The sequence below is a fragment of the Myodes glareolus genome, chromosome 22 (assembly GCF_982192425.1).
Source record: "Myodes glareolus chromosome 22, mMyoGla1.1, whole genome shotgun sequence".
In the NCBI taxonomy this organism is placed as follows: Eukaryota; Metazoa; Chordata; class Mammalia; order Rodentia; family Cricetidae; genus Myodes; species Myodes glareolus.
Window position 1 is genome coordinate 15,559,810 of NC_142047.1, and position 23,005 is coordinate 15,582,814.

Sequence of the window (23,005 nt, forward strand, 5' to 3'; positions counted from 1 at the left end):
TGTTGTACGTAGGACTGGAAAGAAAGTGCAGGGGACCTCATTCAAATGTCACAACCTTTCACCCTCACCGGAAAAAGAAAGTGAGCCTTGAATCCCAAAGAATGACAAATGCCATTCTAAATTAGCAGTACTCGCACTGGGGCTACTGGGCATGTCTTTTCTATGACCCTCACAGAAAACCTTGAGTTTGGTGAACAACTGTATAGATTCGTTGCCAAGCCAAAGATGGCAGCGCGGGTCTAAGAGAAGGAATAGTTCAGATAGAGACATCTTCAGGCAAATGATTGCAAGGCAACATTTCAGGGTCATTTAATTTCTTATTGCATTTTAATGACCGATAAAGAAGATATAAAAATGTCATTTATTCAGAAACCCCAGTGTTTTGCTTTCTGGTTATTTTAACAGATCAACTGCAACATACAATATGATTTCTTTGAAAAATCTCATGCCAAACACTATCATCTGTCTTCCGTGCTGTGGACCCGCGCAGTTCCTGCATGTCACGTAGTCGGGACAAAAGTGAGATGAAGTTAACCGGAAAGAACAATTTTCTCTTTCCTTGTCTGGCAATAGAAGTGAGGAATCCTGCAAGTTCTGCGAACTCCAGCCTTGGGCATGTTCCCGTTGTTTGCCGTGACTGGTGTTTGCAGAAAGTTAGAATGTACCCATTCTCAGGCACTACGCAGTGTTGGTGGGGACACGTGAGGGACCCTTGGGGTTTTCAGAGGTGAGAGGCAGCTTCCCACCCACCGGTTTTTTCTGCACTCTTCACCATCCAGAACCAGCCCGGAGTCTGCCATAGGGGGTGACCAAAAGGGCTGGGCAGAGCAAGGGACACATCTCAGTCCCAGCTCACTCTGTGCTCCATGGGTGGGAGGGACCGTGGCTAGGGCTGCAAGACTCCACCTTCAGGATTCTCCTCTCTCACCCATCCATTGCCTCCTCTCCAATCAACCATGGAACCTTCACAGCCCAACTTCTGCGGCTAGTAACATCGCAAAGGCAGAGTCAGGCTTCTCGGCAAGGACTTCGGGCTTGTCAAACTCAATCACCTGAAACACAGAGGAGAACTGAAGTTTTCAGAAAAACAAAAGTGATGCACCATACAGCCCTAACTGGGGAAGCCTTTGAGGAGGTAAAGCCAACCAGAACTTCCTGCACCTTCCCATTTTCCATGACCAGGACGAGGTCACAGTTGAGAACCGTGTTTAGGCGATGGGCGATGGTCAACACTGTGCAGCTTTTGAAGGCCTCTTTTATCGTGCTCTGAACAAGAGTGTCCGTCTTGGAGTCCATGGAGGCGGTAGCTTCGTCGAGGAGAATGATCTGTTAAGGAAGAAGCGCCGTAAAAAGCCAAAGCTGAGCAAAGAGGAAAACGCACAGCCTCGGTTCTATCCTAAAAGGCAAACTCAATAAACTACGCGCCCATCTTGAAAAGCTGCAGAAAAGGCCAGAAATGAAGTCCAACGGCACCCGCCATCTTCCTCAGGATGCTAGCGGAACAAGACTGTATTTTCTCCTCTCTTCAAGTAGTTTATTCAAACATTGCAAGTAGGAAGGAAGAGACGCGGTGAGGGTTTTCTGTAGTGCAGTGTGCACACAGAATGAGCCAGCGTGGGCCTGGCCACAGCACCTGTTCTCCTTTACTAGAGCCACTGGGATAAATTACCACAAACTTGGAGACTTGGAGCGACCCAAATTTGCATCTTACATTTCCAGAACCTGGGAATCTGCAATCAAGACTGGGAGCTGCCTTCCCTCCGCCTTTTCCAGCATCTGCGGGCCGCCTGCGTTCCTCAGCCCCTGCCCTTTTCTGCAATCACATCTGCCCTCTTTGATGCTCCTGCTTGCTTCTTATAGAGACACATGGGAACACACTAGACACACCCAGATAATCCTCCTATTTCAAGATCTTTACTGTCCTAACAGCAAGGTCCCTTTTGCCACATGGGGGAGCATACGAGTTTGGGGTACATGACAAGGACACCACTCTGGAGTTGAGAGGAGCATCCTTCTGATTGTCAAAGCACTGTGTGGTTTTACAATTTGAAGGCTTAACCTCAACCCCTAACTATACCTGACCTTGCCAAGTGACCTAATTTCCTCCCACTTGAAGAGTTCACATCTTATTATTCACATAAAGCTTGAAAACTCACAGTGAGTGGTGCCACCAAGGGCATTAAATGGTCCCCTTTCCTTCTGTGAACACCTCCTAAGAACATATGAAGTGGATTCACACTCATGAATACCCGACTAGTAGGATTTCTTTGTTTTTCTGTCATTGTTATGTGTGCATGTATGCGTCTGCAGACAGAGTCCAGAGAGGGTGTAAGATCTCCTGGAGCTGGAGTTACAGGTTGCTATGAGCCACATGATCTGAGTACTGGGAATTGAACCCAGATCCTTTGGAAGAGTGGCAAACATTTTTAACCACTGAGCATCTCTCCAGGCCCCAGAAAATAGGATTTGTTAAAAAATAATAACAACAATGATAACTGTCATTCTCTTTCTCAGAATCAGGAAGGCTGTAAGCCACTCTGAAAAGCATAAGCAAATTTTCCAAATTTTTTAAGCAAGCATTCTGAAGGCTTGGGTGTCCAGGTGCTATGCCTGAGGACTCAGGATTATTCAGGGACAAAGGGAAAAAGTTGAGATCATACTTTCCAAACTCAAGCTTCCTAGGAGAATGGGGAGACTGTATAAGCAAGACCTCCCATCGTGAAGCCCGGATAAGGAAGGTGCCGCTCCTGAAAATAGCTGTTATTTTTCAATTTTTTTTACCCCTCACAACTTTGTCTTAAGAGGAGGTGATCGGCTTTTAAATTGCTGCATTGCTCTGTCTTTGCTGGAAGACAAGCTTGCACCTCTGCCTCCTGGATTGAGTGGCACCACGGGGAATATCCAGAATTTGACCAATCCATTTTCCATGCTGTTTCCTTACTTTTGAATTACGGAGAAGTGCTCGGGCCATACAAAGCAGCTGGCGTTCCCCTACTGAGAAGTTTTCCCCATTTTCTGTGACTTCTGCCTGTAATTTCTCTGGGAGTTTCATTATCTATAAAACACAGAAAATGACACATTTATGCTGATGATCCATAAAATTGTCCTGCACCGTCTTATTGATTGCCCCCTCCTCTTGCATTCATCCGCTTGCTTTATTTTACAATGGGAAAGAAAGTGCAAAACAGCAATCATTTCGATGCTGCAAACAGGCGCTAGGAAGGGCCAGGATGAGGGAGATGTTAATAATGTAAAGCCAGTGTGGTTCACCGGAAAGGACAAACCAGGCATGCGCTTCGAGAGAACGTTTAAGCAAATGGAAGTGGGCTTCAGGGTTGCAATTTTCATGGATAAAACAGATGGAACAAGAGAGTTTTCCGGAAGGCTGAGACAAAGTCTGCCTGCCCATCATAACAAACTAAAGTGGCTTTGAGAGGTGCTTGCCTTGGCGCCCTGGTGCTACTGACCTCAGCTGGGGCTGCAGCTCCTAAGAGGACAAGGTCTTATGTCATGGACATCTCGAACCAGCCACACTTGCAATCGCACAACAAGCTACACCCATTCATCACTATGTTCTGATAAAGCTAGTGAGGCCACAGGCCAAGTAACATGGCCCTCCCTCACTCTGGACCCAGATGGACCAGGCATGGACACATCACTTCTTTGAGCTTTAATTCTGTCATCTTGAAAATGAAGGATAACAGCACCAGCCTCCGAGGGCTGTGCAGGGGACCACGAGAGACGATGTGTAGAGCTGCTGCCTGGATCAGCCAGAGAGCTAACAAACCTCACTGTGCTTGTTTTTGATAACCAGGAACAACTAAGGATTGAACTTCACTGACATATGTGACCCCTGGCCAAGTGCTGGCCTGGGGACCAGGTGTCTGGGGCAGTGGTGTTGGGAATGGACCCATGGGGCAGCCCTAGAAACCTACTGTGTCCCTCATGAATGTTCTCTCCAAAACATGCCAGAGCATCTCGTCGGTGTGACTGCCCAGGGGATCCAAGTTGTACCTGCGGTGAATCAAAGGAAAGCAAGCTGGATTCTCAAGGACGAGATGATGGTGAGGACGGTGAAGACGAGAGGAGGGGGAGAGGCGATGTCAGGAAGGCCCATGGGTGGCCTCTAGAAGCTGTGAAAGGTAAGAACACATTCTCTTCCCCATAGCATGTTGAGGGTATGATGGGAAGACCAAGGACCCACAACTCTCCTCTGTGATGGAGCAGAGACCTTGGAGGCAGGCAGGAGTGAGAAACCCCGCCAGTAGGAGATCAAACACAACCACACCAGGGTCCAGAGTATCAACACACAACAAAACATGCTGGACCTTATACAAGTTCTTGGCAAAGAAGGGAGGACAAGAAACTTGGCCCAGCACCCCTTTCGGCCTCCAGGACAAGAGGTGTGGCTGCAGATTGTATCATATTGTATCCCTCCTGTGACCAGCTCTATAGCGTCTCCCTGTTTCGTCCAGTGCCTGATGGGAGGATTCTTCCCTCTCCCTGGACCAGCTGAGATACTCGGGTCCCCCTGTGCTTTGACAACAGGTCTTGAACCTGGGCAAGTCACAACCTCCGCCTTCTTGTACTCTGTCAGTTTCTATGCTGTCGCAGGGATGAACTAATACACTTGCCAAAAGCCTGCTGCACATACAGACCAGGGAGTCCGTTAGTCCACTGTGCACTCCGGGGCACTTCTGAGAGTGGTCATTGCTAACTGCGATTCAGTGCCAGAGCACAGGCATAAAATAGGGCTGTGTGGACCAACTGTGGCACCTGCTCAGTCTATGTGTAATAAACTCACCAATAATAGTGTTGCGAATGTTATTAAAACTATTACTATCACTACTACTAATATGGTGATGTCAATGGTGTGATGATATACTATTATAGTCATATAGTCTCTGAAATACCAGCAAGACTCAGGACACTGTTCCTCAGCTCCTTCTAGAGCTTTAATCAAAACCAGACGGGGCTTCTGCGTGCCTGCGCGGGCCAGTTCCCTGAGCTAAGACTGCCGAGACCAGCCACGGCCCGGCAGTTTCTCGGCTGCTGGCTGGCCCAGGTTCACCGCCCCCAAACGGGGATGCACGACGACGATGATTGCAAACAGCTACCTTACTGTACCTACAAACAGGACAGGATCTTGGGGGAGCATCGTCAGCTTGGTTCGGAGGTCCTCCAAACCCACGCTGCAGATATCCACCTCATCGATGAAGATGGTCCCAGAGGCTGGCTCCACCAGACGAAACAGGGCCATGCCTAGTGAGGATTTCCCTGCGGGCGATAAGGAGGAGCGACGACTCCAACAGCAGTTTCCACTTCCATCATGGCCAAGCATTTAATTAAGGGGATTTTTTAATGCAATGAAACTGGCTCCATGTGGATGCCTGGAGGCAGACAACCCTCGCTCTGGGGGACCAGGCTGCCCTAACACCATTAACCTGCCAGTCCCTGCAGAGGCCTTCAGCGTAGAACTCATCTTCTGGGCCTCATTTCTCCAGAATTATTCTCACTTAATTAATTCAAAAACTACTATATATTTGCTTCCAACTCTCCACACCCGATCAAGCTGAAACCCTAATTTACAGTAAAGAGATTTGAGGGGGGACAATAACAATGAATCCAGCACTCATGTTCGTCTCTCTGATGGGGCTTAGGCAGCTCATCCAGTGCAAATTCAAACAAACAACCTCGGAGAAATAAATGCAGAGTTTGTCCTCACCGGAACCTGTTCTTCCCACAATCCCAACCGTCTGCCCACTCTGAATGTTCAAGTTCAGCCCGTCGAGAACGAGAGGGGTGTTGTCGCGGTATCTCATGCGGTAGTCCTTGAACGTTATCTCCCCACGGCTTGGCCAGTCTTTGGGACAGGTCCCGACTTTGAAGGGGTGAGTGTGTTCAGGAACACAGGTCTGAAAAGCAGAAAAGCCGTCGACCAACTCAACAACCACGGGTTTCCACTGACTTAGCTCACTCATTCCGCAGCTGGCAACGCTGGTGCCGGTGGCGGTGAGTGAGACCCATAACCCTGTACTCAAGGAACACACGTTCTGCCCAGTGTGGTGCTCTGATTATAGCCTGTAGTATAACGTCCAGGACGCTGATGCAGGGAGAGGTGGGAGTTCCAGGACAGCGTGGGCTATGTGAGATACTCTCCACAGAAAAAGCAGGTCACCTTTTAATGGGGTACATTAGGTAATAAAAAAAAGAGTATTGTAATAAAGTGCAGAAAGGGACTTGTTTGGCAGGTGGGAACAAGTGGAAGAAAACTATGTGAGGGCTGAAGAAGGTAGCTCTGAAGATGTGGTGCTAGAACCGAGGCCCGGAACGTGGAAAGGATGGCAGCTACAAGAGTTTCTGCCCAGGACCTTCTAGACAGGGCAGACAGGGACTGCAAGGCCTGGCAGCCAGAAGAACCTTGAGAAACTTCAGGAATAAAAAGAAAACTCGTGTAGGGCTGGAGCTTAGTGAAGGAAGGAAGGATGACTTAGGAGGGTAAGCAGGAGACAGCTGACAGGGAGCCGCGTGGCCTGCCTAATGTCAACGTGATGACCCTGAAGCTGCGGGACAAATCCACAGCAAACCTGGAGATCTGCAGAACTCAATCTCATTTCAGTGTCTACAAAAGCCATCGCGGTGCTAGGGATAGGAAGGTGCAAAGAGTCGGGAAGGTCAAGCTCAAAAATCTTTAGAGCTCAACAGAAAAAAAAAAAAATTGACTTTTCTTCATACGCACCCTACCTCCCACTCGAATGAAACGCAAATCCAGCTCCATTAGGAGACCAGCCCCGTGCCTCACGTTAGGACAGCTCCCCCAGCACGAGGAGGCCCTTGGGTTCCTTCAGGCTAACTGGCCAGCCCAAGTCTCTAGTCAGTGAATGACTTCAATTAGCTGAGAAAACATTTGCCTTCTTAGAGGGTACTTTTTTTTTTTGCGGGTATTTTAAACCCCTGGAAGATTTGGAATTAAAGATAAAAGTATTTAAAAAGAACCAATACTACACTAGCAATGCTTTTGGCTTATGGAATCTGCTTATTTTACGCTCCAAATATTTCAGTATTTACAGAATTTGGGCTTGGGATTCTAACTTAAAATGTATAATTGGGTAATTAATTGAAATGTGATGTCAAGTCCAAAGCTTTCTGCTTACGTATAGAACTGTCGCAAGGATTGTGAGTCCACCGCATTCACAAGCTCAATTAGAATACGCACACCCAGGAAGGCTTGTATGTTAAAGCAGATTATGAGGGCATTTTAAACAGGAAATTGAATGCTCTGAGTTTTAAAATGTTTAGAAGTGTTGACTTAAGCTTGCAAAGGGGGCCAAACACTGTGCAAAGGCCCACAAAAGTGATGGCTGGGATTATGCGGGCATCTTTCTCAGGACAGTTGCGTTCCCGCATTGCACTGAAAAGCTTTCAAAGACAAGGTGGACTGATCTTCTTTTGCTATTTATAACTTTAATCAAATATTAATTTTCAGAAACCGAAGTAAGGCACTGAATTTTGAATTGGATTGTGAATGCAGGTTTTAACAGGACGGGTGATAGGTCAGACTCCAGCTATCAAAAGAATGCCACTCACACACCAGACCAAAAAAAAAAAAAAGAGGGAAAGAACAAAACAGGGGCTGGAAAGATGGCTCAGTGGTTAAGAGTGTGTGCTGCTCCTCTTGAGGACCAGAGTTTGATTCCTGGCACCCACGCTGGGTGGTTCACAATCACCTAGAACTCCGGTTCCTAACACATCTGGCCTCCATTCTCTCTCTCTCTCTCTCTCTCTCTCTCTCTCTCTCTCTCTCTCTTTCTCTCTCTCTCTCTCTCTCTCTCTCTCTCTCTCTCTCTCACACACACACACACACACACAATTAAAATTTATACAAATCCTTAAAGAAAAATCAAAACATGCCCAAAGGGAAGAGCCTGCCCATTTTCCACTGTTCGCTTACTCCTTACCGAAATGTACTCCCTCAGCAGCTCCGCGGAGGTGAACTTGGCTTGGGTCTCTGTTCCTGTTCGCACACACACTTGAAGCAGTCCACTGAGCTGTTGGGAAGAAGCAGGCAGCTACAGAGGGTCCCCTACCCTCACTTGGTCCCCGCTGTTTTGTCTTGTGTTTGTTTGTTTGTTTGTTTTGAAGTCTGCCACTTCAAATTACTACTTGGGCTGAAGCAACCTGCAAAAGAGGCTGATAGTCCCAGCCGGGCACACAGAAGGCCCAGCCTGGCACACAGAAGGCCACATTTCCTGTTGGGGTGTTCAGCGTTTAAACACTTCCTTTGTATTTATAAACAAATGGTGTTCACTTTTTCTCTCTCCCTCCAGCTGGTGAGGAACAGCCCACCTTGGTCATGCCTGTGAGCCAGTTCTACTGCCATAGGGAGGAGTGTCATCCTGAGAGCCAAGCGGCTAGGGATTGGCTCCTTACTGCCACCTGGTAGGACCCTGACTCCCACTCCCACTCCCTAACCCCCAACATCAGGCACAAGAAAGTCACTGAAACCGTTTCAGAGAACCATTGCACACACCTGCTCCAGATGTAAGGAATCGGAATCCAGACTGAGGGAGACAGTTTGCCCGGGGGACCCATGTTAGGTTAAGATCCCTCCGAATCTATCAAGATGTAAGTGCAAGTCATAACCTGGCAGCGTTGAAGAAGGCCTTCTCCCCTGCTGCACATGTCTGCATCCAGGTCTCTAGACCCCAAGAATGTCAGCCCATGCAGAGAAGAACCTTCGCAGCTATGACTAACTAAACACCCCGCGTCTCTGGTTGGGCCAGAAGACAAAAACAAGCATTCTAACAGAAGAAACAGGAAAGATCCAGAAGAGAAGGGGACACAGAAGAAAAGACGATGGACGCAAACGTTAAGAGAGTGCCAGGAAATGCCACCAACCTCTGGCAGCTCAACAAACATGCAATAGCTCCCTGGAGCTAAAGAGAAAAGCGGCTTTGCTGACCAACCCTGCGCAGACTACGGACCTCCTACACGGTGAGAGTATAATTCCTCAAGCTCTTGGGGATCTGATGCAAGAGCTGGGGAAATGACTATAGACTGTTAGTCCAGAAAGCGAGGGAGCGGGAAGGAGAAATGAGAGAAGAGAAGGCCACTGAAACACGCTTCTGAGACTCCAGCCCTGCGGGCCACTGAGACCCATCTAGACGGGAACTTCTGGGAGACTGTGCAAGTGCACCACGACTGTGATCTTCAGAGCTGTCCCTTCGTGTCGTGGGAATGGGATCCATGATACTTGGCACCACCACCACCACCCCCTGCTGACACCCAAATCTACAGATGCTCAAGGTTTGGATGTGAAATGACATCGTGTTTGCAGCGAACCTAAGAAAGCTCTGGTAAGAGACTAGGCTTCTCAGAAATGGGCAGTCAGAACAGGTGGGGGGCGGGGGAGGAATATAAGCTAAGTGTGGAGGCCCCTCCAGGACCTCAGAAAGCTCTTCTCAGCAGGCCCTTGCCACCTTCCCTGCTCTTAACACAGGCCCAGGGCTTCCCATTTCTCTTGGGCCTCAATCTGAATGATTTTGACCCCATCCCCTCCCTCAGGACAAAACCTTGTTTGAGCCGTGCGCTAGGACCTAAGGCCTGGTGGATCGAACATGCCCAGATGACCAACTGCAAAACTATAGCAACCTGAATAAGCCCATGCCTCATGACAACTGCTCAGAATGAGAGGGTACATTGCTCCCGAGGAGGGCACATTGCTCCCGAGAAGAACACAAATACATTTTGCTGAATACAAGAGTATCAGCTCCCAAATGCCTGGCAGCCCACCCAGATCCAGAGTCCCCACGTGGGCACAATGCAAACCCAAGTAAGCACAAGGTCTCCATTGTGCCATATGACACCACTAAGCCCTCATATTCTGCCCTGTGGTGTTACACATCCATTTCTTGTCTCTCTAGGGAGTTTCTTCCATTCTCAGGTGAAGCTCTGCCACTTGGATTCTGCGTTCTCCAGGTAGCACTGTTGTCAAAAGGGGCCCACACCACTGGAGAGCAGGCATTAGTACACCTCAGCACATGCAAATTCCTCTCTGGCCCTGCAGGAAAGTTCGACAGCTGTCTCCTGGAAAACCGATAGTATTGCCCAAAGCATGGCCTTAGTTGGTGAAAGCTGATTTACTTAGACCAATTAAGGCAAACCTTGTATCCACTTGATGCATGAAGAGGCAACAATGAAGACACCCACTTCCAGTGGGGAAAACTGGGCTACCCAAGCAAGAGTCATTTTCCCACCTCAGAGCATTGAGAATGTCTCTGTTAGGTCGAAAAGCAATTCCAATTCCCCAAACTCGAAAAAGCGGTTCAAATATGTAGAAACAGGCTCAACCTGGACTACAGGAGGCTTTCGGGCAGTTAGATAAAGCCAGCATTTCTGGGGAACTTGTGAAACTGGTTCCCCTCTACCAAAAAGAGTCCTTCCCTTACCTCTGGCAAACGGACACATGGTGGTACCTATTAGCATACCAAAGTGCATGCTGGCATCCAGGCTCCCTCAGCATGGCACATTTCCAAGTATCTATTGCACATTTCCAAGTCTTTCCTGGCTTCCTACCCCTTTGGACCTCCCTCCCCTCCCCTAAACTTACTCTAGTTCAAACCTCCTTTATCTACAGTAAGAAAAACTTTCCCCTTAACCGTACCATGGAGTGATCATGTCTTCCGTTTTCACACTCTCTGTAGCTTCCATCCCAACAAACCAGTAAAATGATACCAGAGATGTTTTCAGAAAGAACACCTTCCACATCCAGATGATGGGAGAGATCTCAGCGCGTGCAAGTTGCACGTTTCTGCCAGAGGGCATCAGGAGAGTGTCTGCTAAAATGGAAAGGTGCTTCTGAAGTTTAGAGCAGAGTCCTGGAGGCCCCCGGTTTGAGATGAGGGCCACAAAGAGGTGGGCTGCTTGGTGGCCCTTCTAAAGGCAACTGCTCTTGGTGGACACATTCGTGCCTTTCCTTATCTTCCCCCCAACCACGAGGACACATTTTCCCCTAAGTTCCTGCACAAGAGCCTGTGCACATCTACACACATGCTCAAGCACACACACACACACACACTTTCCTAAAAAGTGAGTTGACAACCTGGGAATATATGAGACTCTAAGAATATTACTCTAGGGAAAAGCAGTGCCTACAGGCCAACTCCTTGGCTGCTTTGGAAAAGAGAAGCAAATATATTAAAAAAAAAATCCCACCCCAGCACCTGCAGAAATAAGAGAATATCCCAGGAGGGAAGCTACAAAGCCACACTCTGAAAAGCCAAAATAATTCTCCCATCCTTAAATACAAACTAATGGAGAGATAGATAAAGAAACCAAGGGGAGAGAGAGTAGGAACTGGATAAAGGAGAAGAAAAAAACTACCCCTGGATAAAACATACAAATTAAAGAAGAGATGAAATGGGGGGTTAGTATTAATATTAGATTAATATCTTAGAAAAAACAAAAACATATTTAAGTCATTTAAAAATGAGTCTTTTAAAGACTGAAAGAACGAGAGCATGTGAAATCTGATGCGTGAACACGGGGTTACCACACTGAAAATTCAAAACTATGGCTAGATCACAAAGCTGAGGAAAATTGCCAGAAAACAAAACAGGAGGAAACTGGACAAATGAGGAAGCAGAGGGAGAGCACTGGGGCCGGAGATAGCTCGGCTCTTCCAGAGGACCTGGGTTTGACTCTTAGCACCCGCTTGGTGGCTCACAACTTTCTGTAACTCTAAATCCAGGGATCCAGTGCTCTCTTCTGGCCTTTGCGGGTACCAGAATGAATGAGATTCACAAACATGCATGCAGGCAAAAGAGCCATACACATGACAAGAAAATAAACAAATCTGAGGCAAGGGCGAGAGAGCATTTCCTGAGTGCAGAAGAGACTTGACTTTGACCTGAAAGGAACATTGTGGGACAGGGAGGAGCATGGTAGGGCATGCACGTCTGTGATCCCAGCACTGGGAGCCTGAGGCAGGAAGCTCTCAAGCTTGCCTCAAAAATATAATAAATAAACAAGCCCACTATTGAACACAGTATGTTTTAAGAGTCCCACATTCAGAAAATCTGTCCCGAAGTGAACTCAACAGAAAAGGTTGTTTGGAATCTGGGGGGAAGGAGGAGGGGAAGGGCTGCCCTCAGCAGCAGCTACTCTAGGCCCCTCCCCTGGAGTTACCTCATTCCACACTCTGGCCCTGAGAAAGCCTGCCCTTGGCAGCCCCACCCCTTCTCCTGGTTTTCTCCTCTTCCCCTGGGGCCACCGGGGAATGCTTTGCTCAGATTACACCTGGATTTATTAATTCGGTTTGATTGATTTATTACATCAGCGATGGTGGATATTCAATAACTTATCAAAGGTTCCAGACAGCACATTCCCAGGGACAAGGTTCAGGGACCAACCACCCTTAGCTTAAATCACAGGGCAGAAGTGAATCTCTCTGGATCTCATTTTTCTCATCTGCAAAGTGAGACTTACGGAAACATCACAGGGTTGTCGAGAGCCCCGAAGGAAGTCATTTACAGTACCTGAAGGGCAGGGAGTACTGTGTGTTCACCTCATGCATTATTATTAAAAGAGAAAGGCACCCGAGCAGCCAAGAGCCTGTTCCTAATCATTGCCAGAAGCCTCTTCCTAGTTAGTCCCACTGTGAAGCAGCGTGTGATTTGAGATGGAATGGGACTCCACACCTTGGCCCGAATCAATCATTCCACTCCCGCCAAACCACTAACTAGTCCTTGACGTCCTAAATCAATCCAGTAAGGATGAAGCCTGGACTTTTGTCGAGTAGGAAATGTTCTGCACTGTTTCCTACAGATCTCAGAGACTGTTCGTCACCCACTGCACACCTGTGAGGGAGGCGTCACACGAGGGGACCAGGTTCCAGGACCCAACTGTGCCTGGAGCCCACACCATTGCTCCAAATGGCAATGACGCCTGTAGTTAAGCTCGATTTTTTTTTAACCCTTTCAGAGTCTTCTGCTGCGTCCACCTAGAAGCGTCCCTTCTGATACACTATAGGCCGCGTTCCACCACACACCAGCGGTTACCTGGATGATGTAGGACAGCGACAAGCCTTTGGATGAAGCACTGATTGAAGAGAAGCTCAGGGTCACCAACAAGGCCACAACAAAGGTGACGATGTTCATGAGGACATCCATCCGGAGCGCAAACCACCTGAGAGCACAGTTGAAGTACAGGAGATGACTGGAGTTCTCGTCGTTCAGGGTCTTAAACCTAGAGTTGAGAAATCAGAGGAAACACGAGCTCCACTCAGGCCCTGCTTGTCTTGATGGGAGGATTCAGGCTCCTAATGGAACCAAGACCGGGCGTTTTGAACGTCTTCTTACAGGGTTACTGTTAGAAAAATGGGCGTGTGTCCATGTTCCTGCCGCCACCGCAGGCATCTTTGATTTGCACACATTCTGAGAAATTTCGTGTGGCCTTCGACAGGGTGCTAAGTGGACTCTCTCTCTGTCTCTCCCAGAGCTAGCAACTAGAGCCCACAGCTAAACACAAAACTGTTGAAAACCTCATTCATACTCTAGCTTCGTGGTATCCACAGGCCTTGAGAAATCTATAAATGTCCCATTTGCTATTAAAGACGGGGTCAATGGTAGTGATAATAAGAAAGAAAGGAAGGTGTTTGCCCGCATCCCTCCCAGCTCCTCTCACCAAGATCAAGATTATCATTTGAGCTGGCATAGTGGCACACTCCTGTAATCCCAGCACTTGGGGTGGGAGGTAAGGCAGAAGGGTCAGAAGTCCAAGGCCAGCATGGGCTACAGGGCAAGATCCCATCTCGAAAACAACCAATCAAATAACTCCTTAAAAGACTGGTGGGGTGGAATGGGGTGGGGTGGGGCTTCTCTTCAAGGACAGGAAACTGATTTCTTGTGCCCCTGTTGCGGTGTCCACTGGGTCCCAGGTCTTTGCATGGGGCAGAATGACAGAAAGATGGCATAGCCAGGAGATCCAAGAAAGGCCCACCCCGGAGACACCGGTTCCCACGCGTTCCCCAGACATAAGCAGCGTGCGTCACAGCCATCAGTGTAGAGCTGAGACTAGAGCTACCTCTGTGGCAGGAGCCGAGAGGCTGCCACAGCTGAGGAACGCGATGAGGTGCGGCCAGGCAGAGCTGCCTGTGGTTGGGTTGGGTTGGGGCCTCCACCCGGCCATACTACATCTGCACAGGGAGCTGGGTCAGAAGGAAGGAGCAACAGAAAGGGGAGACAAGCTGGGGTATGAGTAGTCACCTGGGGACTCCTTTCTGGTCCTTTCCCTAGTCTCCCCTGTGGGAGCATCAGAGGAAAGAAGCGGGGCTTGAAAACACAGTGAGCTTCCCCACTGCAATCCTGTCTCTCATCCCCAATGCTTGCACACACATACACTCACGCATGCACACATGCATGCACACACATGTGCACACAGAGCACAGCCTGCTTCGCCAAGCCTCCAGGCAGAAAAACCTCCTTCAGAGCCTGAAGTTTTAGGTGAGCTGCGAGGGACATCTATTTCTTGGCACATTAACAGGTCCTCACCTAGTGGGAAGGAGCCTTTTTGAACAATTGGTGGGGCTTGTGGGAAGAAAAGAAAGTCTTCCAAGTGTAAATCCCCAGGTGACACATCTCTTCCACACACCATCCCACCTCCTATTTTGTCTCCTCTCTAATTTGCTTGCTTGTTTCTGTTTTGTTTTGTTTTGTTTTTACCAGGGCTTGGTCAAAATACTTTCCCAAATACCACAATCTTTCTACTTGTCTGGTGGCAAGTGCAATCTGCATTAGAAGTTGGAGCTCTCCCAAAGCCGAGCGCCACACAAGGAGGGACCCTGTCAGTCCTGTGAGGGGAAGCTCACTATGCCAGGCACTTTGGGAAAACAAAGTGTCAAAGTCTTTTGTTTGCTCCGGGCAAAGAACTGAATGTTCTACTATTGCTCATGATCTCGTCATCAGAGGGACCTGTGTGATACAGGGCTCTAGACAAATAGCATCAAGAAACAAACTAATAGCCAGGCAGTGATGGCACATGCCTTTAATCCCAGCACTCTGGAGGGAGAGACTCAGAAGGAACTCTTGAGTTTGAAACCAGTATGGTCTACAGAGTGAGTCCCAGGTCAGCCAGGGGCTACACAGAGAAACTCTGTCTCCAAAAATAACAACAACAACAAAAACCACAAGCTAACTAGTAACAAGGACTAACTGGTGACTAGACCAAACACAGGCTGTGAAGTCAAGGCTACATTGAGGTTCATTGTAGAAAACTGAGAAGACAGTGGGAGAAAGAGGTTAGACTGGAAAAGGGGGTTAAGTGTACATTGTTAGCGCCTCTTTCATCCCTTCAGCTCCTCCTCCTCCTCTCCTCTTCCTCCTTCACCTCCTCTTCTCCCTTTCTTTCTTTTCTTTGGAGACAGACTATTGCCATGTAGCTCAGGCTAGCCTAAAACTTGCAATCCTCCTGCCTCCACCTCCTAAGTACTGTGATTACAGAGCTGAGCCACCTTGCCCAGCATATATTAGCTTTTTAAGAGTAGAGGAAAGGGTCTTATTAGTAGAGACAGCTAAACATTTGTCACACTGCTCTGTCGCTTTCCCTTTCGGACATGGATGGACTGCAGTCCCCAGTGACCGGAATTCTGTCATTGAACTTGCAGAGAGACTGAGTCTACTTGCTGGGGTCTACCACTTCCCTAGCTCCCTTCTCTTCCCAAGGCCTTCAGGAAGGGAGAGCAAATGGAGGGTGATTCTGATTGTGAAGGAACTCTGCTGCCTGTGCTGTGGGCCCTCATTGTGACCTGAGGGAGATTACACATTGATTGTGTTAAGGTCAAACTCTTCCACATTCTGGCCATAAAATCGTTCCAAAGACCTAAACACTGCACACTCAGGTCCCTGTCCTGGTTGAGTTTTTTGGTTTTGCTTTTTGTTTGTTTGTGAACTTTGACATAAGCTAGAGTCCTCTGGGAGTAGGAACCTCAGTTGCCGATACGGACTGCGTGGAACAGTCACTATTAACCATCACCCCTCGTACTTATAATCGCCACGTCCTCTTGATAGGCCACTCACATTATTATGGTTCCTGCTTTGTCTTTTCTGACTAATTTTCACATGAAGTCTTCCTTATCAGGTATGAGGATAATGAAGTCAGCTTCTGCCCTGCTTCTCTCCCCTTAATAGATTAGCTTCCCTCCCCTGACCTTCAGCTTCTGGGTGTTGTTACCCATGAGGTATGTTTCTTGGTGATAACAGAGAGTTAAATCTAATTTTCGTGTGTGGTGGGGGTTGATTTTGTTTCTTGTTTTGAGATGGGGGTCTCAAGTAGCCAAGACTACCCCAGGGCAACCTTGAACTTCCTCTGCTTCCCAAATACTAGGATAACAGCCTACCCCACTGTGTCCATTTGAATCTAACCCATTTTTTTTTAAATTCAGTCAGTCTGAATATTAATTGATAAGTTGAGGCCATTTACATTGATGGTTATACTATTAAGAGATCTTTACCAATTCCTGTAAGTTTGTCCTTGGTTGTTTTCTAGTTGATTGGCTTATCGTTTGTTGCGTTTTTCTGCTCTACAAACTAGTATTGAGATTTGTTCATCTCTGCTCTCACGATTTTGGGGGAAGGGAGTTGAGACAGAGTTTCCTCTGTGTAACAGCTCTGGCTGGCCTGGAACTCACTCTGTAGACCAGTATGGCCTCAGAGATTCACCTGCCTCTGCCTCCTGAGTGCTGGGATTAAGGGCATGCGCCACCACTGCTCAGATAATTTTTCGAGTATTTGTATTGCAGACTGTTACTTAACAGGATGTAATCACTAGGTATATTTTTATACTAATGACGGGCTGTTACTTGACCTTGCACTCCCAAGTACAAGGATTAGAGGACCGAGCAACGGCTGTCCCCGATTCTTTTATTCTTGTGCTCTTATGGCTAAGACAGGCTTTCTTAAGCATCTTATGTAGTATTGGCTTGTCTGTTGTGAACTACCTTGGTTTGTGTTTGTCCTGACATCCTGATTTCAGCATCAGTTTTAAAAGATAGCTTTCCTGGACACAGCAATGTTGATATGAGCTTGCTTGAAATGCATCATCCCATTAGGTTTAGACTTTTATAGGTGAGTAGGTGAGCTGGCATTTTCCTCTTACACGTTTTAATGCTCTTTCTTTGCTTTGTATTTCTGACATTCTATAACCACACAGAAGTGCTTCTGTGATCAGATCTATTTGGAGTTTTGAAGCGATCAGATATCTATTTCTTTCTAGGTCTTGGAGGTGGCTTTTCCATTATGATTTCACTGAATGGATTATTCCCTTTTATCTCAGTGCTGTCCTCTTAGTTTTGGTCTTTTGGTAGAGCGTCCCAGAGTTCTCGGCTGCTGTGGTCATGCTCATTCACTTTTCATTTCCTTGTTGAGCTTAAGCATAGGGTTTCCTCACCCTTGCCCTCCATCTCTGATGCCATTTTCTTGCCGCATCACATCTGCTGGCAATCTTTCCTATAGTGTTTTTATTTGAGCCACTGATTGTTTGATTTCGAACTTATTTTTCTTTGATGAATTTCTCTTTGTCTATATTGCTGATTTTCTTGGTTTTTTCCCTCTAACTGTCCTCTTCCTGTCCCAGGTTGACTTCATTGACTTATCTGTGTCCTCTTTTAGATAGTTCACCATTTTCACTAGGACACTTTGGAAAGCCTCACCCTGGCATTTCACCTATTTCCTTATCTTCTGAGTCATCAGCAGAAGAATTATGCCCCGTGGAGTCGCAGTACCAGGTTATTTATTCTCTTTTTATGGTGGCATTTGCCTGTCTCTTGATTAGGATATCTCTTCTAATTTTATTTGTGGATCTTCATATGGAACAACTGATTTTTTTAAGGGTATGAAAAGAATAGTACATTTTCCCATGGCATCTGTGAAGATGGTACATGACATTATAATTCGTTTCCTTCCCTCATTGGCCTCCCAGTGCCCTTCCTCCCTAACTCTGCAGCCAACTACTGAGAGCTGGGACCCCCATGACACTTTCGTGGAAGTCTTTTGTTCTCCCTGCCACCACTAGGAGCCCCATGGGTTGAACAGTAGTGATTTCTATCTCATGGGGCACCCGCCCTTTTTTTGTGTACTTTTTGGGTATCTGGAGCTCCTCCTCTATTTCCTGTTCTGAAGAAAAGAACACTCATTTTGTTCTGCTCCTCCTTCTTCACAGGACACACAGCGGTGGCTTCTAGTTCACTATCTCACTCAGAAGCTGCAACTCACATATTTCCTATAGCATGTTGGAAGTCTGAAACTACATGACTCAACTAATCTAGTCTCCAGGTTTTGGCAAGAAGGAAACTGGCCTATCCCCAAATAGATAGATAGATAGATAGATAGATAGATAGATAGATAGATAGATAGATAGATAGATAGATAGATGTAGGCTTTGTGAACTTGGGCATAGTGGCTTACACCTGCAACCCTCACCCCCTTGGGGATGGATGTATGACTGCAACTTACAGGCTGACCTAGGCTGCCTATCAAGACCATGTCTCAGCTCGTCAACTTTGGGCATAGGAGGAGTTTGCTATACCCATAGATCAGTGTGTCTCTCGACTCTCATTAGGGAAGCTTCTCATTGCAGTGGATGGCAGTTAGCACAGAGACCCTCAGCTGGTCGATGTACAGAGAATAAGAAACTGGATTGCTCAGCCCTACACAGGACATACTTATCACACCCTTCCCTGCCAGACTCAGGGACCTTCGTGGAAGAGAGTGCAGAAAGACTGTAAGGGTCAGAGGGGCGGACAGCACCAAAGAAAGTGTCTTCCAGACACCACAGAGCTGGGCACAAGGCCTACACAAGCTCATGCTAGACAAAGCCCAGCACGGAGGGGAGGGAAAGGGCGGTGAAGTGTCACCACTAGCTGAGGAGCTAGTGGCATTTGGTGGCTATTGGGAGAGAGTCGGTGATTGGAGATGAGGTGAACTCCAGCAGGGTGACTACACTCAGAAACAGGCCTCGCTCTCCAGACTAGGTGAATAATGTGAACTGAACTTAACCGGGAAAAAAAGAGGGAAGCTGAGAGGGGAGGAGTTGGGGGTGGGGGTGGGGGGTTGAATATGATAAAAAAAATATGTTGTATGAAATTGGTAAAAAATTAAAATATTGTTTTCAAAATATGTGTTTATGGTAAAAGAACATTCAATACGGGGCTGGAGAGATGGCTCAGAGGTTAAGAGCATTGCCTGCTCTTCCAAAGGTCCTGAGTTCAGTTCCCAGCAACCACATGGTGGCTCACAACCATCTGTAATGAGATCTGGTGCCCTCTTCTGGGCTGCAGGCATACACACAGACAGAATATTGTATACATAATAAATAAATAAATAAGAACATTCAATACTATGAAAGTCATATTCAAAATAACTTTTGAAAAGAAAACCTTATGGATTGAAAAAGAAAGGATGGGAAGAAACATAAAAGTTGCTATCCCTTTGTCTGAAATGCTTAGGACCAGAAACGTTTCCAATTCTGGGGTTTTTTAATCAAATGAATGAATGAATTTACTAAGTTATTTGATACAAATGGGTACTTTGCCTGGTTGTATGTCTGGCACAATGTGCATGCATGGTGTCTATGCTGGTCAGAGAGGAGGATCGTCTCCTCTAGAACTACAGCTCCTGACAGTCGTGAGTTACCACGTGCTGGGAGTTGGGACCAAAACCAGGTCCTCTGCAAGAGCAGCCAGTACTCTCCAGCCATCTCTCCAGCCCCAGCCTGAATTTATTTTTTTAATCCTGGAATATTTGTGTATGCATAATGAGAAAGCTTGGAAATGAATAACAAGTTTATCTGCAAAGTGGCGGGTTATTCCCCTGTTTGCTTTATTTTACCTTGCAGAGCTGGGGATTCCAAGCAGGGACCTGCACAGGCTAAGCAATGCTTAAAGCTCAAAGCAACGAGCTGCACCCCCAGGTCCTTTCCTTGACTTCTTGAGACACTAAGTCTCACTAAGGTCTCACTAAGATGTACAGCCTGGCTCTGAACTCACTCTGTAGCCAAGGCTGGATCCTCTTGCCTCAGCCTCCTTAGTAGCTGGGAGCACAGATTTGTGCCTCCAGGACAGGTACCTGCAGATAATTTTCACACATATTTTTTTTACTATGCCTGTGTCTTGGCTACAGCCTGCAACATGAAGCCAAGTGCAGCAGGACAACAGTATTCAGAGGGTTTGGGATTTCAGAGTTATTCAGATTTTAGATTATTAACTCATGATTAGGTATATAATGTCTACATGAAAATATAAGCAAGACTGGGATTTGAGGCCTAGGAGTGATTTTGCATACTTTCTGTTTTTCCCTATTTTCCTACATTGAACACACTTTAGCAAGAAATAAAACATATAGTCGTATATATACAGAACTGGAGGTATAGTTCAATAGTGATGTGCTAATCTAACATTGCACAAGGCCCTGAGTTCATCCCCAGCATGGCACAGGCATGTCTTCTCTCTCTGTCCCTCCCCTTTTCCTCCCCCTACCCCTGTCTACACACACACACACACAGAGAGAGAGAGAGAGAGAGAGAGAGAGAGAGAGAGAGAGAGAGTCATATATCTTCTTTTGGGGCTCAAATACCTGTCCCCAACATTTCCATGCTCGGTGCCAAAGAAGCCTGGGATGCCCCATTTGGGCCGGGGCATGTGATGGGGAGACCCTGGAGCAGGGGCCCATCAACTCACTTGCTGATGCAATCGTCCTTTTTGTCGTAGGCGTGGATGACACCCAGACCCTGCATGGAGGAGGTGATGTGGGAGAACCAAGGCGAGCGGCTGATGTTCTCCACCTGCTTGAGCTCCTGGACTCCTCGATGGAAAATGCTGCAGGGAGATTGAGAGGGTCCAAGCGGGTCACAAAGTCTGGTCTCGGAGAACTCTCCCTTAACACAGGCAATCCGACCATGCCTTCCATGTGACAGTTAAGTCAAAGTTGGTATAACTGGGAGAGAGGAGCCTGCCATTCCTCTCCAGGATGCCCTGCCTGGGTGTCTGAGGTCTGGGCTGCTGAACAGTTTGAGCCCACAGTTACTTCAGACCCGAATGTTTCCTGTCGCGAGAATGGCAGGCAATACAGGATGCTGTGCTAGTCTATGAAGACCCAAAAATGCAGCCATGAACACAAGCCAACCTGTTTGTGATGGCCAATCAGAGTAACAAGCTGAGCTGGTTGCCATTGCGTGGCCTTCCAGAGGTAATTTTGTACAAACATCATGATAGCCTCGGGAACTGAGTTCAGAGTACTGAACTGAACTCTCAGAGAACTGTCCTGTACCTTACAATGGAAGCCCCAAGTGCCCCGATGATGGAAGAACTATATCCCTGAGCATGCAAGGGATGCTTTGCTGGCTCGGAGGCAGCCAAGCCTACCTCCAGATTCTCAGCTAAAATCAACCCCCAGAGTAAGGGAACCACGGAGCTCAGTGAATTCATTGTAAACTTACAAATAACTAGATCGGGGTCCCCTTTGGTCTTTCCTGTGCTTATAGCAAGGAAGAGGGTTTGTGGGGCAGATTTCTTTTAAACTTTTACTTAGTCACTCGACAGCAACAGAGTAGATCAATGGCCAACAAAATAAAACGGCCAACAAGAGTGTAGCAAACGAATCCACTTGAACTTCTGTCCTCCACGACGTGCTCCATCTTTGCGATGGACTTTCTGAAAACATTTTTACTCATTGCCATTTTATTCATTATCACAATGAACCCCTGAACCTCGAAATGTGTTCTTTTCCACATTCCAAATTTCCAAAGGGTTCTGCAGTGAGAGCCTGGTTCTGCTGAACCCCGGGGCACCAGTCTTAATTCCCATGCTCTCACCTGCTCTCATCGGGTACCCATGCCAGTCTCCAGCCCCAGCACATGCCTCACACATTTATCATTACCACTGCCTCTGACTTAAGCAAACTGCACTTGTGTCCGCAACTTCTTCTTCTCCCAGAACTCCTTTTTCAACGTGCCAGTCCCACACCGTAGGTTGCCCTTGGTTGTGCCAATCTCCCTGACACCCCAACGTCTCCCACCTGTAAAACCCTCATGGCACTGCCTTGGAAATGTCCCTCACCCCCACCCCTTTCTTGCCCTCACTATTGCCGTTCATGTCGGATCCTCATCAGTCCTTGCCCACACTCTAAACCTCTCCAGTTAGCTTGCCATCTTATTCTGTTTCTAACGGGCACAGACTTAATCGCCTCGTCTCACTTGCTCTCCTGACACAGACAAAGCATTCATTTTAATGCCTCACAACTTTGCATGAGAAGGAACAGACCTGCAGCACAGGCTTCCCAGCTAGCTTGATGGCAAAGCTGGACAGCGGGTACAGACCTTTCTGACTTACAGATTTCCTCCCCCTCAATACTTCCCATAGTGACTGATGAGAAATCCCACCACCCCCACTGCAGAACAAGCTAACTGTGTGCCCCGGAAGCTGGAAGCTTGCTGCTTCCAGTTCCCCTCTAGACGGATGTGTGCGACTTCATGAGCTGTCCCCATTCCTTTCCACGCCTCTCTGTGCATGTTAGGCTCTAGCTGCAAGAGAAGCTGGTTCTCAAAATTCAAAGTGACAGCAGAGGATGTCCATGGAGCCCTGTGGTTTTACGAATGAATCAGGAGACAGATGGCAACCATACTTACTAGCTCTCTGGCCTGGGGCCAGGGACTTAACCTAATAACTTGCCCACCTCCCAGCATTGCTCTGCGGCCAAAAAGCCAGACGTGTGCAAGGAACTTACCATAGCACATGGTGTTTAACAAGTGTCAAAAATCTAGGATTCTACCATCAAAGAAGAAAGCAAGTGCTCGACATCATCACCTGCCTCCCAGCATCACCTGTCTCCCAGCATCACCTGTCTCCCAGCATCACCGGCCTCCCAGCATCACCTGCCTCCCAGCATCACCGGCCTCCCAGCATCACCGGCCTCCCAGCATCACCGGCCTCCCAGCATCACCTGTCTCCCAGCATCAC

General features: G+C 47.6%; 1 protein-coding gene across 3 annotated transcripts in view; it reads right to left on the reverse strand.

Moving 5' to 3' along the window:
• Positions 1-293: 293 nt before the first annotated feature.
• Abcc12 (ATP binding cassette subfamily C member 12) overlaps positions 294-23,005 on the reverse strand; it is a 77,623-nt gene continuing 54,911 nt past the window's right edge. For 2 of the 3 annotated variants that reach the window (XM_085682047.2, XM_087900209.1), the window contains 9 exons: positions 20,729-20,866; positions 13,059-13,245; positions 7,959-8,048; positions 5,726-5,915; positions 5,118-5,277; positions 3,936-4,014; positions 2,942-3,055; positions 1,162-1,326; positions 294-1,052 (listed from right to left, as the gene is read on the reverse strand). In XM_085682047.2, coding sequence (XP_085538173.2) covers positions 966-1,052; positions 1,162-1,326; positions 2,942-3,055; positions 3,936-4,014; positions 5,118-5,277; positions 5,726-5,915; positions 7,959-8,048; positions 13,059-13,245; positions 20,729-20,866 — 1,210 coding nt within the window. In that variant the 3' untranslated portion in view covers positions 294-965. Of the gene's footprint in view, positions 1,053-1,161; positions 1,327-2,941; positions 3,056-3,935; positions 4,015-5,117; positions 5,278-5,725; positions 5,916-7,958; positions 8,049-13,058; positions 13,246-20,728; positions 20,867-23,005 lie in introns of those variants that run through there. The other variant, XR_014999167.2, reaches the window with a different exon arrangement.